General features: G+C 41.7%; 1 protein-coding gene across 1 annotated transcript; it reads left to right on the top strand.

Moving 5' to 3' along the window:
• The first annotated feature begins 5,756 nt into the window (after positions 1-5,756).
• Positions 5,757-13,964, top strand: LOC146318669 (uncharacterized). Its single transcript, XM_084730764.1, has 5 exons — positions 5,757-5,893; positions 6,073-6,183; positions 9,677-9,884; positions 11,201-11,385; positions 12,621-13,964. The coding sequence occupies exons 3-5, from the start codon at positions 9,686-9,688 to the stop codon at positions 13,950-13,952; spliced, it is 1,716 nt and encodes a 571-aa protein (XP_084586890.1). The 5' UTR covers positions 5,757-5,893; positions 6,073-6,183; positions 9,677-9,685; the 3' UTR covers positions 13,953-13,964.
• Positions 13,965-14,254: the final 290 nt, after the last annotated feature.

Below are 14,254 nucleotides of genomic sequence, written 5' to 3'. Positions count from 1 at the left end.
TCTGTAAACATCATGAGATGGTAACCATGACAGGTGTACCATTAAGATTTGCAATACTGGGTGTTATACTGTACATGAAAATGCACCCAACGTTGTATTGGTGCTACACTGTTGAGTCACTGGTAAAAGATAAAGAGCTGGTGCAGACAACCTGCTCGACTTCCCGTTGCTCACAGAGCCTTCTATCTACCACATATGCTGTTCTGAAAAAAAAAAATTCCGTTATTTTTGTTTTTGTCTTGTTTTTCTTCTGGTTTTACTTCTCAACTTTTCCCTCATCCTTCCTGTACCCCCTTCACAGATGGTCTCAAATTTAAGAAACTTCATAATGGTTGAAAGAAATGTATGTGTTTTCAGTTACATTATTCTATTCAAACAATTCATTTCTATTTGTCTATGATTGTAATTCTGAAAGACAATGATCCAATACACGTTTTTAACTGTCTTAATACATTCTCACGTTTGTGTCTTGATTCTTTTCATCCCTTCACAGTGAGCCGCTGAAGCTCTGTTTCTCCACGCAGTCCTAACAGTAATACAGGTACCAAGTACTTCTGTATATCAAAGCATCAGAGCACTGGCAGGTCAACAGCGGTTTACCTTGTGTATTGTTTTTCCTGCCTTCATCTTCAGAGGGGCAAAGATTTTACCAGCAGCCAATCGGAGATCAGCTGAGTGTGCTCTGTGGCTACGCAGCCTCATACACAGCAAGCAGCAATGTTCTGTGTTCTGACAATTTCTATCATAGCCAGCATTTGTGGATCAGACAGGCTTAACCTTTGCTTCCCCATGCATTGTTGAGCTGGTTGACCTTCCTTGGACCACTTTTGATAGGCACAAACCAGTGCATACTGGGTACACCCTACAAGCACTGCCATTTTGGAGACAATTTCACCCAGTCGCCTGACTATCCCAATTTGGCCCATGTCAAAGTCAGTCAGATCCTCAAGCTGCCTATTTTCCTTGCTTCCCACCAATGACTGTAAAGAAAGATGGATGATGCCTCTCCACTTCATCCCATGGGACAAAAATAAAGTCAAAATATCCCACTGTCATCCTGTGACTGTGCTGGTGACGTCAATTGAAGCCAGAGTCTGCGCGCTAGTGATCAGGGTTGGAGCCATGGTTTCGAGTTCCCGTCCACACAGCCAGCTGACTCAAATCGCGAGCAGAACTCAGCTGTCAATCATGGCATAAAGCCCCATTTTTATATCGTCAAATAAGTAAGTAATACCAAACACCACCAACATCAGCATGATAAAAACAAAGCTACCTAAAGTGACAGAAGGCAGCTTTGGGTAAAATCTAACATTGGGAGGCAGGATTATTAAGTTGGACTTGGCAACCAAAATTCTGAACTTTGGGGAGCTGTGATCCTGTCCATTTCTAATATATATTGCTGCTTCCAAGACATCAACTTGAAGAACTGACTTGTCTCTTGCTGTCTAATATATCCCACCTACTGACAGGTGCTAATATAACAGGATGATCAGTGTTATTCACTTGTTCAGACTGCAAATGTAACTTAAAATGTCTTCACTTAACTTTTAACCAACCAACACCTAGAAAATGTGGTGTGCAAACACAGTTTAGATGTCACCTCAGAGTCTTCTGCTCATTATTTTGTTGTCAGTCTTTTTTTTTTCTACTTAACAGAAGTCTGTTCTGGTTGTGTTGGCTCATTTACTGTCTGACACTATACAGAGGTTTAACACTTTGACTAAACTGATCTGCAGTCACATCTGAAGGAACACACCAGATGTTTGAGAGCAGCTGGGTTGGAGGGGTGTGAGAGTGAAAGAGGGACAGCATTTCTACAACTTTGTTCCACTGTCATACGGTTAAGACAACATGAGCTTTCATCAGACTGCAGTGCAGTCAGAAATGAAATCCATCCGAGAATATGAGTCTCTCCTCTTTAAAGACACTTTTATTTATTTTTGTGTGGCATAGGAAAATGGACAAACACAAATTTCTTGTTTGCTCCTGGTGCAGGTGCTCTCCTCAGTCCTTTGCTCAGGTGGTGCCTATGCATATTTGCCCTTGCACCGATTCATTTTGAAAGAGCAACGGCCAATGGCGAAACTCCTACTTGGTCGGCCTTATGCACTAATGGTTTCATCACTCATCTACTCAGTCAGTCACAGACCACCGTGTTTGTTGGACTGCACAGCTGTTGCAGTCCAGCCAATAGCACTTACCTAAACTGTCACGGGTGATCAGTCCACTGCTCCAACAATCGCCAGCTCAGATCTGGTTGAAATAAACACCTTACTCACTGAGTTAGACTTGGAAAGAAGCAGCGTGGAGAAACAATACAGAGTCAGAATATTTTCACAACTAACTCTGTGAATTAAGGGTTTATTTCAACCAAACAACCAGACTCGGTGATTGTTTGAACAGTGGAAAGATGAACAAACAACACTTTTTCTGAGTTTTATTTTGTTTCTATCAAGTTTGAACAGAATTAAAATGGTGATAATAAAATTACAGCTTTGCGAAGGGAGTCTGGTTAGTTTGGTGAGGGCAATAACACAGATGTTTCTGCTTAAACCAAATGTATCTTACTCTTTAACAAAAAGATTTGTCTCTGTAGAGAAACTTTCCATAATGTCAGACACTTAGAATAACTATCTGAGCCTGTCAGTAGCTCAGTTTCGCCTCTGCCAGCTGCGGTGCTGACGCTCAATACTGGACCACTTTCAAAAATTGTTGTTCCCATTAGTCACTTAGACACAAAAACATGGGAAAGTAGGGTTCAGGTTGAAAATACTGAATTATCCTTTAAAGAATCCCCATGAGTAATTAAAAGGAGAATTCACCCCAAAATCAAAAATACATATTTTCCCCTTGGCCTGTAGTGCTGTTTATCCATCTAGATAGTTTGAAAAACTCCGGAGAGAAGACAGACATCTCTATGCTGATATCTCCAAAACTCTGCAACTCACACCAAAAAAAATCGGGATGGACAAACAGCACTACAGGCCGAGGGAATATGTGTTTTTTGATTTTAGGGTGAACTGCCTCTTTAACTTTACAGCTGGGAAACAAGCCCTTATTGTCAATCAGTAGTTAAAACAGGAACTCTATTAATGAAAATAAATAAACACCCAGCCCTACCTCTTGCTTGTAGTTCCAACTTCCAAAAATGTGCTAAAAGTTAACATAATCAACTTTTGTTGTTTATTCCTTTTGCCAGAGACCCACTACAACACACTATGGATCCCTGATGGTTCGGGGACTCCAGTTTGAAAACCACTGGATTATTAAATAAACAATATTAGGAAATAAACATTTCAGACAATATGAAAACCATTGTGTATATTAACTTTGATCTTCAACATTCTTGCACAGTGTTCATGAACATGCCATACATCAGCCCTGTCAGTGAACACACCCTCAGTCAAAGTGTCCGCACAGGGAGAGTGTGAGACCTCCTCAGTTATGTCATGTTCACAGGATGAACGAGTCGCAGTTACGTAACCAGGTAACGTTTGTCGGAGCCGGTGAGCTGCTGCTGTGTGCTCCGGTGCAGACACACGGAGCCTCACGGTGCTTTTCAACACTCCCCCAGCAGGGAACATGTGCTGCCGGGGAGCGACCACGCCCCCACCCGCCTCGCTCACATGTTGCCGCACACATCCACTGTCTCCTGCGCTGCCTTCACGTCTTATGGGAATACAGGAAAACAATGGCTGGTCTGGGAACATGTTATTGTAGTCTTTCTGGACCTCTGATCAGGTGTCCCACAGAGGAGACGGACAAAGTTATGAATGAGGCGTTTAGGTTGTGCGGGAAATGTAACATGTCATTAATCAGTGAAAAAAACAGCAAATGTCCAGTGAGTAATGATCACATCACACACTACTGACTGTTAATCTGTTTAGACAGCTCATCATTAACAGCTTGGCCATACACCTGGGATGTAGGATATGGAGTCAGAGGGGTGCCATAAAAAAATTTATAAAAATTTAATTTATAAGAATTTATTTTATTTATTTAAAATAATAGGAAAATAAATGTGAAAATGCAAAGAAAAATGACTCAAATGCGAAATAATGCAAAAACAAATATATATATATATATATATATACATATATATATGAAAGAATAATTACAAACATTTTACATGTATTTATTCATTAATGTATTTTTATTTATATATAATTTATTTATTAGATTTAACTATGCTGTATATTGTAATTTATTTTAATTTAGCTATTTTATATAATATCATTTATTCATTTTTATCCTTTTTTTCTTATTTTTACTGATGCTTTTTTGTGTAAAAACATAAATAGTAGATTACTATTCAGCCTGGGCAGGAAGGCCCGCCCAATGCCACCTGATTGACAGCTTAGCCCTTCATCGAATAGCACAATAAATGCATAACTAAATTACATTTATTTGTACTTTTACTCATTTCTCTCTTTATTTCTACATTATATTGTAATCCTTTTTTTCAGATTTAGTCTTTTTATGGCACTCAGGTCCTGGTGTTGTCACTGATATTTAGCTTACATATAGTTTTTTGTGACACGTGAAAGCTGCTTCTTGTATGGTAGAGTAGCCTTTATGTTTCATGACAAGTTCCCCACATTTCTAGTAAAATGCCTGGTTTTCCATCTGTCCATGGATGTGGCATCAGAGAGCCCAGTTACCAGCTCCTCATGTAGCTTCGGGTCCCCTTCACAGCTCCAACATCTGTAAATCACAGCAGACATTATTGATCTGTATCCGTAGTCCTACTCCACACCACTGCACTAAAATCAATACTTATATTAAACCAGTACAGATCCCTGCAAAAAAGAGTCCTTACTGGAATTAGTCCAGTATAATTGGATGCCACATGCAGCCTATAAAACATCGGAGAGATTGGGTTGTAAAACTTTTTGCATTTCTCTGTTATTATTTGGGCCTGACCAGTTATTCTTACATCTGTTTGCTAATTACCCATACCATTACATTACATATGACATATTATTTACAACAGTGGTTCCCAAACTTTTTCCAGCATGCCCCTGCGGAGAAACTGGAAACAGTTCATGCACCCCACCCCATCATTATCATATCATTTGTTCATTTAGTAATAATTATAAAATAACAGAGTTTGTTTTTTCATGCACAGAACATAGGCCTACCTTTATAAGTATGCCAACAGATGTTACAGATGCTATTCAATCGCTCTATTTTTCAGTGTAAGACAAAATAATGTGTGTTCTGTTATGAAGTGGCTGCTCAGCTTTAGGATGGTTAGAACAATGTTTTGCAAGATCAGGACAGTTTGACAAAAATACAGCTTAAAAAAAAGATATTTTCATACATCCAAAACATTTTTAATGACTGGGGCAGTAGATATTGAATGTGTCTTCTTTATTACAGCTGGGGACAAGGTCTAACTATGAGTATCATCACTGTAGTATGTTTCAAATTGCTACCTAGAGACAAAAACACACCACATATGTGCATTATGCATATTTTGTAGTGTAGATAACTACATTTTCTTAATCAAGTCACTAAATATTTATTGTGACATTTTTGAAATCATGCTGTATATGAAGATGAAGAGCAGTTTATCACTGCCTCCCTGTGCATCACAGCGTCCAGCTTTAATATTTACTACAGCAATTAAAAGCACCATACTAGCACCGAATGCACCCCTCACGTGGACTCTCCAACGTCACCGCCTAAACACGTGTCCCGGCACGGGATTGGCCAAACCGCTACCGTTACGTCAACAGCGACCGCTGACACACTCATTAATATTTAGACAGAGGGGCGGGGTCACGCAAATGAAAATCATGGATGCTTTCAGTAGAGTACAGGATCAAACCGGCCGTGTTTTCAGGACCAGGGAGGACACAACGATGGACAGACAACTGCTTCACATGATGTATCCATCTAACTCTTTACTACTTTTTATTTTATTTCTTTAATTCCATATATGTAAATATATATATATATATATATATATATATATATATATATATATATATATATGTATATATATATATATATATATATATATGTATATATACATACATACATAAGGGATGTTCTCATTTTGTCTAGGATGGATTTGTAAAGTAAGGATAGAACAGGAGGACATTTTTGCCTCCCAGAGTGTGGAGATGCTTCGTGTTCCTGCTGCTTGTCTCCTGTCCCGTGGATAAACACTGACAGGTGAGTAAAGTGCTTTTACCTCCAGTTTCTAAAGTGTCCAAACTTTTGACCACTGCTCTAGCGTCCAGCATGAGCCTCCTCTGTATGTCCTGTACTCTGATGATAATGTTATGTCCAGCTGTTATGTTGTAGGGGTTTATATTGTGTATTGTGTGGGTGAATGGGGCGCAGCCATGTGGATTTACAGCAGGCTTATGTTTTTTTTTTTTTTTCAGTGAGCAGAGCAGAGCAGGCAGCAGTGTATTACATAACAGTGTTGGGGGTGGGACTGTACAGTCTGCCAGGGACCATCTTATCAAGTTCCTCCTGCTGCAGCCTCATCTGCATGTGCATGCTGTCATGTTTACACAGGCTGAGGAGAAACACATGACACACACCACCACTGTGATGAATGGGCTGGCTGTGATACACCTACAGCCTCTTGTTTATATCAGTCCTAATCATAGACTGCACTGTGTGTCTGTTTTGTTTTGTTTTTAAATCCTGTTCTTACAGGGATTTAACAGAGTAGAGTTCATGGTGACCTTAAAAGGACAGTTCACCCCAAACTCAAAACCAGATATATTTCCCCTGACCTATAGTGCTATTTATCCATCTGGATTTTTACTGGTGTGAGTTGCAGAGTTTTGGATATCAGCTGTAGAGATGTCTACCCTCTCTCCAGTATAATGTAACTTGATTGCACTTGGCTTGAGGTGTTCAAAGCACCAAAAAAATACATTTGAAAAAAAAAAAAAAACTCAACAGCAAAATCTCTTCCCTGAAATCATGGCCCAGTTACTCATGTAGGAACTTCTTCCTTTCTACTAGAAAGAAAGTAGTTCCAGTATATTTTACCGGAGGGTACTTAGAGTAAGTTACCTTTTTTCTCATAGATCATGAACCCTTGAATTTAAAAATAACTCAGTGAAATTGAACCTTGAATTAAATTTTTGTTTTAGTGTTGTGTGTACACAGGCCAGTCAGACCAGTCCAGATGTATTGTGGTAATGGGGCAAGGATCAATGCAGCGTCTACATTTATGTATCTCTGGATGAGACAAGGTGTTTGTAAATTGAAAGCTCACTGCTAAATCCCACTACTGTTCCTTTAAGGGTACTTGCAGTTAGTTTCAGCAGGATATGAAATGCCAAAAGTCAGAATTGTTTGATTTTATTTAAAACTAGAGACAAACTTGTGATTGGATCACACCAGCTGTAACACACTATGGTGATGTTCTGACCAATGAGTACTCAGTAGTCATTACTACATGATTACATGAGTTCTCAGTACATACCCATCTTCATTCTGATCTCAACTACACATCTGTAAAGTTTGGTGACTGCATCGTGGACGATTGTGACTCTATCGTGTCGACAGAATCTGTCAACCGACAGACACATAAACACCTGACGAAACACTCAAAACTGCTTCTGCAGTGGTTTCTGCCACTGTAGGTGTCTCCACGATCACATTTTGCCATGATGACTCACACACATAATCTCAAAACAATACCAGTCACGACAGCGTGTGGCTGGTAATAAACCGTAACTATTGTGTGTAATACATCCTTGGCTGACTCACTAGTCCAGTTTGTCAGATATTTCCTTGAATCGTGCTGTGGCTTCGTCTGGCGACATGAACCGATTCTTGGTAACATCTAAAAATGAACACCACAGCATACTTGCCTCAGAAAACACAGTTCTGTTAAGGTGATAAGGTCGATGCATCTCTAACATTTGCTTTTACATTTATTTTACTCTATTGTATTCTTCCCTTTGAATGCACACAGTCCTTACAGTGTGTGTGTGTGTGTGTGTGTGTCATGTCATGTCTATTCTTTTCTTATGTCAGTACGAGAGCAATCAAAAAAATCTAATTCTTGTATGTATGTACCTCTGATTCCAGTGTCTCGTAGAGGTGATCCTTTTTTTACACAACAGATTTTTTTAAAGCACCGTGTCATACAGTGGTCGATAACATCATTGAGACTGGTTTCTGTTTGGTTAGTTAACCTTTATGTATCCAGGAAATCTCATTTCAATCAAATCTCCGCTCACGAGACCAGAGAACAAACTACATCTTTACCTCATATTAAGACAAAACAGTCATCATACACATGCACTCATGAAATGAAAACACTTACAGAGGAGTGAGGTTCACTACAGTGTGTGTAGTCCGTGGTAATGTGAACCAGCCTGTCTCAGTTCAGAGGTCATATGATGAGCCCGTCCTGTGATCTGCTCTCATGATTTGCTCCAAGCTCAACAGCAGATGTTAAAAATATCTTTGTTAGTGACGCCATATTAATGACAACAAAGGTATCCTGATGGATTCTGTGTGTCACTGATGACCTTTGACCTTTCCACAGTTGTGAATGTGACAGCAGCCGCCTGCTGTAATGAATGGAATGACATGATTCAGCGTAGATAGTGTAGTGGATTTTTAGCATGTTTTTGTGTTATTAAAGGAGACGCAAGCTCACATGTTGCAGGCCCATATAACATTTGTTTCTGTTAGCAGGGTTGGGAGGGTAACTTTAAAAATGTGTTCTGATACAGTTAATAATTCATTGTTAAAAAAATGTAGTCAGCAAAGTAACCCAACTATCACAATACTGAGGTACTGTGACTTGATTACTTTCCATTACTTTTGGATTACCTCAATGGTGAAATTGTGTAGTTTACACATACATCTGTGTGCTCCACGTTTGGATCAAAACTTTTTCAAGTCTTTCCTGTAACGATTATTTTCATTATCGATTAATCTGTCGACCATCTATATGTTGTTTGGTTCATTAAATGTCAGAAAATAGTGAAAAATTTGTCAAAACGATTAATCGATTATCAAAAATATATATATATATATATTGAGTAAATTCATAGAAGTGAAAGTAAATGTTAAAATTTCAACTAAAACTATTTAATTTTTCAGACACTAAAAGAAGATAAATTAGGATTGCAGCTCATTGTGATCATTTGATTCTGTTTTTTTTTCCTGAAACCCAAAGATTCAAGTTTATCTAAAGAAGAAAAGTAACTAATCTCAACTAAAGATTAGGTCAGCAAAGCCTTTTTAAGTTTATTTCAAAACTTAAGAGTCTGAGTTGGGCTCAAAACACAAAACGCAGTGTGTTGCCATGAAATTTTAAGTTGGCTCAACAATTTTTTTTACAGTGTCGTTATATTACTACATTATTTTTGTGCCTTGCTGTGCTCCATAGTTAAACTGCTCATCCAGTGAACCGAACACCCAGAAAGCTTTTGCTGTAGCTGTCCAGATGTCAGCTATGATGGAAACAAAGTCGACCTCTCTAAGCGTGGGCTTCAAATTCGATTCATCACCACAGATTCTCCCTCAAGGAGCCAAACAAACTCAAAATAACACTTCCACTGTGGAGAGTAAGAGTCTCTCGCTCTCCTTCATCCAGTATCCTTCATTTAACTTTGTGTCTAGCAGCATAATGTGACCTGTGTACCCCACAGTGAACATTTGACCGTCTGCTGTCTTTCAGAGCTCTGGAATGCCAAAGGAACAGGGGCATTTTGGAGAGCGGGCTGCCCGCGGCGCCTCAAAAACTGCCAAGGATAAGAGTAACAGTGCCACCCTGCGGGCGTCGCAGGGTGGCACCCACAGGGAGCAATCTGGAATGGGCGATGTGAGCAACCGCATGCTGCGCTGTGACTCAGAAAAGGACTCTGAAAAAGACTCAGGGTACTCAGGTGAGCAGAGGTCCATTTAAATGTGACACTGAGACAAAATATCAGTATCGTTCATGATGTCAGTGCTGACATACGCTCACTTTTAATACTTGATTATTTAGATTTATTTCTATATTTGTATTTTTGTTGCCATGTCCTTGAGAATCCTGCTCCTGCTCCTCACTCACACGGTTACTAACATTCACAGCTGGAAGCAGCTGGAGCTGAGCAACTCCACCTCAGCAGTTGGGGGGGTGACTGTGTTGCTCGGGGGCACCTCAGCAGTGGTACCCCTCTATCACTGAGAGAGCTGCTCTTTTTACTCTCCCCACCCAGATTCATCCACCTGGACTGGGGATCAAACCAGGAACCCTCTGGCCACAAGACCCCTTCTCTGAGCTTAGGCCACCACTGCTGACGATGATCAGTTTTTCATCTGTAAATCTTTCCCGTTTATACTCACAAATTACACATTTCCATGTACTCATGTCAAAAAGGTGTTTGAACTAACATTCTGAGTTGCATTTTACATTAAAACTCCACAGCAGTGATGCTCCACTTAAGGCCCAATCTGGTCCACAGTAGAGTGCTGGGTGGCCCACCGACCATTTTCTAATTCACAATGAAAATAAATTTATTCACACTGGCAATATTTTTGTTTGTTTATACCAATTAGTAAATCTAATACCATCCCTTGGCTGTTGCTTGAGAAGTTGCATATCAGCCTACACACACTAGAAGAGCTTAAAGGGATAGTTAGGGGTTTTTGAAGTGAGATTGTATGAGGTACTTATCCATAGTTAGTGTATTAGTTACAGTAGATGGCGGTCGACATGTCCCCAGTTTGGAGAAGTGGCAGGAGCACTGGGGTAGGAAGCTAAGCAATGTATTGTAGACACCAACAAATCAATATCAGTTAAAGTGTACTCTATATTTATATTTATTTCGTCCATTCACTTTGTAGAGAGTGATATTTGGCTTATATTATGGTAGTTTCCCATCAGAAAAAGTTGTCTTCCTCAAATTGGAGGCGTGCCGACCACCATCTACTGGAGGTAATGCACCAATTATGGATAAGTTCATACAGCCACACTTCAAATAATCTGAACTGTCGCTTTAAGAGAAAGTTAATTTGTGCACTTGTTCCTGAATATCTGTGCACAACAAACATAATTCACATTTGTACGCGTCTGTTCACTAATCCACAATGCTGGGTACGACGCAGACGCCCTGTCACCCTGGGAAGCGGTGAGAACTTCACATGTATCCATCTTTCACATCTTTTCTCTGTCTTCTCTGCCTCCTCTCGCTCTCTGCTCTCCTCTCCTCTCTCTCAGAGGCCGGCTCCGACTCTGTGCACACTGATGTAGACGACCAGCGCAGCAGCGTGAGCGAACCTCACAGGGAAAGCGGCAAAAGCTCCAACAGCAGCAACAACAGTGTGAACGCTGCTCCCCGCAACATGCCTCCTTATGAGGAACTCACCCCCATTTATGTCATCAAGAACTTAGTGGTCAAACCGGTGAGATATTCAGTCATTCATAACATTTTATAATCGATTAACTCATGGCATTGCAATCTTTTTAGAAAGCTACAATATTAACTATGTATAACCACTGCATCATAACAGCTCCAATGGCATTACAAAACAGGGAGTTAACAGCTACTTAATAATCACATGTTGAAAACAAACAGTACTTTGAATGGGCACAAACACCTGTACAATATATTGCAGTCTAATACCATAGTGTATAGTGTTGTAGGACTTCAACTAACAGTTATTGTTATTGTTTTATTATTTTATTTAATTCATCTTAATTAATTATTTAGTCTATTAAATGTCAGAAAAAAAGAAAAATGTCCATCACATTTCTGAGAGTCTGAGATGATGTCTTCAAATGTTGTGTTTCGTCTGATTAACCGTCAAAACAGAGAAGAACACGAAATTCTCTCGTCAGAATCCATCTTGCCAGGTTTCAAGTTAACCGCTTGTGTCTCCATCAAAAGAGGTGCAGCCAGTCAGCGTTCTAGGAGGGACTACTGGCAGCTACAGATGTGGTTTTAGGTGTGACAACAGCAGGAAGCGTCCATGGAAGAAACTCCTCTCGAACAAACAATGGTGGCCCCTGAAGATGGTAGCTTAGATACTGTGATGGCATCAGTTATTTCAGAAGTGGAGAGTATTTCTTCATTGAAAGAAAAGCAAAGAACGGCACTTAAGGCTTTTCTTGATGGAAAAGATGTTTTTGTTCTTCTCCCGAGCAGCTTAAGGCAAGAGTTTGATTTAATTGGTTAAAGTTAGCCGGTGTTAGACTTGCAAGGTAGTTAGTTCATCCATCACCTGCTAGGGGTTTTTTGAAAGTGCCTGCCCTTTTCCAAACAGTTTCTAAGGACGACTTTCCAGATTTTTCTGTGTTACAGAGCATTTGGTGTGCCAGGTTACCAAAAATGTACTTTGACCACCAAATTCAGGGGCTTGGTGGCCCACAGGGCCAGTGCTTAAAAATCTGAATGTCTATCCCTGATGCATATCAATAGTTCACTGACTACATTGTAATTAATAGTTGGGGTAAGTCAAAGTCATTTGTTAGAAAGATTGCTAAAATTCAAAACTGTCTCAATTATTTCTGTGTCCTGCTGCTTATTTCTTTGTGACTTTAACCTCCTCCCCATCTTTCTCTTTTTCTTTTACTCTGGTTTGGTCTGATCTAATTGCTGATCACATAAAACCCCGCTCACAACCTCCTGGTGGTACAGTCTAGACCGGAGCAGCTTCTGCATGGCCCCCTGGCATGGGGCGGAGGTTGGCACAGCCTTACCAATGCCAAAGCACCCACCCAGCTCCTGCTGATCCAACAGCCAGCAATGTCCGCCCCCTCCTCCACCGCCCCGACACCTTCACCCGGTCTAGTTGCACCCCAAGGTCAAGTTAAGAAAGGAGGCAGCCGCAGCAACCAGAACCACAGCAAGAACCACAGCAGCAAGAACTCCTACCTGCCCATCCTGAACTCTTACCCCCGCATCGCCCCCCACCCGAGGAAAGAGAGCCATGAAGGCAAGGGTGCCACCTGGAAGGAGGGGGTTAAGGAGAGTGGCAGTGAAGGCCAGAGCCAGAGCAAGAGAGTGTGCATCGAGGAGGAGAAGAGGGAGGCTGTATCCACCACCAGCCACCTCCTGAAGCCCCAGCAGCAGCACCAGAAGGAGGCAAGAGTCCACACCCAGTCCCAGTATAAAGGCAGAGGAGGCCACAGCTCCATCCCCAGCTCCACCCATGCCTCCTCCACCACGACCCAACACAAGTCCCACCACTGCCAACAAAGCTCCGGCTCCGACAGCGTGGGCTCACCCTCCGTCTCCAGCTCCCAGACACCCTCACCTCCTTCTTCCTCCGACTCCCCCTCCTCCTCCTCCTCCTCTCCTCCTTCCTCCTCCCCCTCCTACTCCATGGCTCACAGCCCATACTGCCTGGCTCCTGACAGCTCGTCCACACGCCATCGCCGCTTCCTCAACACTGCGGAGATCCTGAACCAGTCGGGCCTGCTGGCCATCACGTTACGCACCAAGGAGCTGCTGAAGCAGAACGCCGCCACAGAGAGAGAGATCGCCCAACTCCGTCAGCACACCCACCTCCTGTGCCAGGTGGCCCAGGCCAGCCAGAGCAGGTGCAGCGAAGGCTCGGACAGCCTCAAGAAACTCCTCCAGACCATGAGCGAGTCAGGCTCCTACCCCAGCCTGGACTTCAATCAGCTGAAGGTCCTCAGCAGCAGCCAACAGAGCAAGAGTAGAAGCGAGGAGGACAAAGAGAAGGACACAAGAACCACTGAGACACACAGCAACCCAGTGCAGGTGGTGTCTTTACACAACATAGATGATGGAACATCACCACCCTCTCCGCTGTTTGCCCCCTCACCAGACACAGAAGACAGAGAGCATGCTGACGCTCCTCTCGACCCCATGTCCACCTCCTTGTCTGTTTCTTTATCCAGGTCTGTCCCTGAACAGGGAAGCAGACAAGCAGACACCGACAAGAACTTAAGTGATCTCGCTATGCTGCCAGAGAGCTCAACGCACAATAACTATCTCCTCTAGCTCCTGGGGAAGAGCGCATGGCCCTTTAATGACTGGCAGGGTCACATGTGAGCCGAGCAATACGGGAGAGCATGTCTTTGCGTGTAAAACTGAATATGTCTAATGGAAAGGATGGAATGATAAGTTTTTGATTAATACACATGATTTAAAGTTGATTGATATATTTTCCTACTGTTGAGTCAGGGACTTGCTCATTTCAGGTGTACAGTTTTCATCTGTATCTTTGCCTTCTGTGGACAGGCCTGTCATTCAGGTTTTCACATTCACAGTCAGTGACGGATGTCCATATAATATGTCCAATA

The sequence above is a fragment of the Lutjanus erythropterus genome, chromosome 11, assembly GCF_056507025.1.
Source record: "Lutjanus erythropterus isolate fLutEry1 chromosome 11, fLutEry1.hap2, whole genome shotgun sequence".
Lineage (NCBI taxonomy): Eukaryota > Metazoa > Chordata > Actinopteri > Lutjaniformes > Lutjanidae > Lutjanus > Lutjanus erythropterus.
Note: the sequence above shows the minus strand (reverse complement) of the source record. Positions and strands in the feature narration are given on the sequence as shown.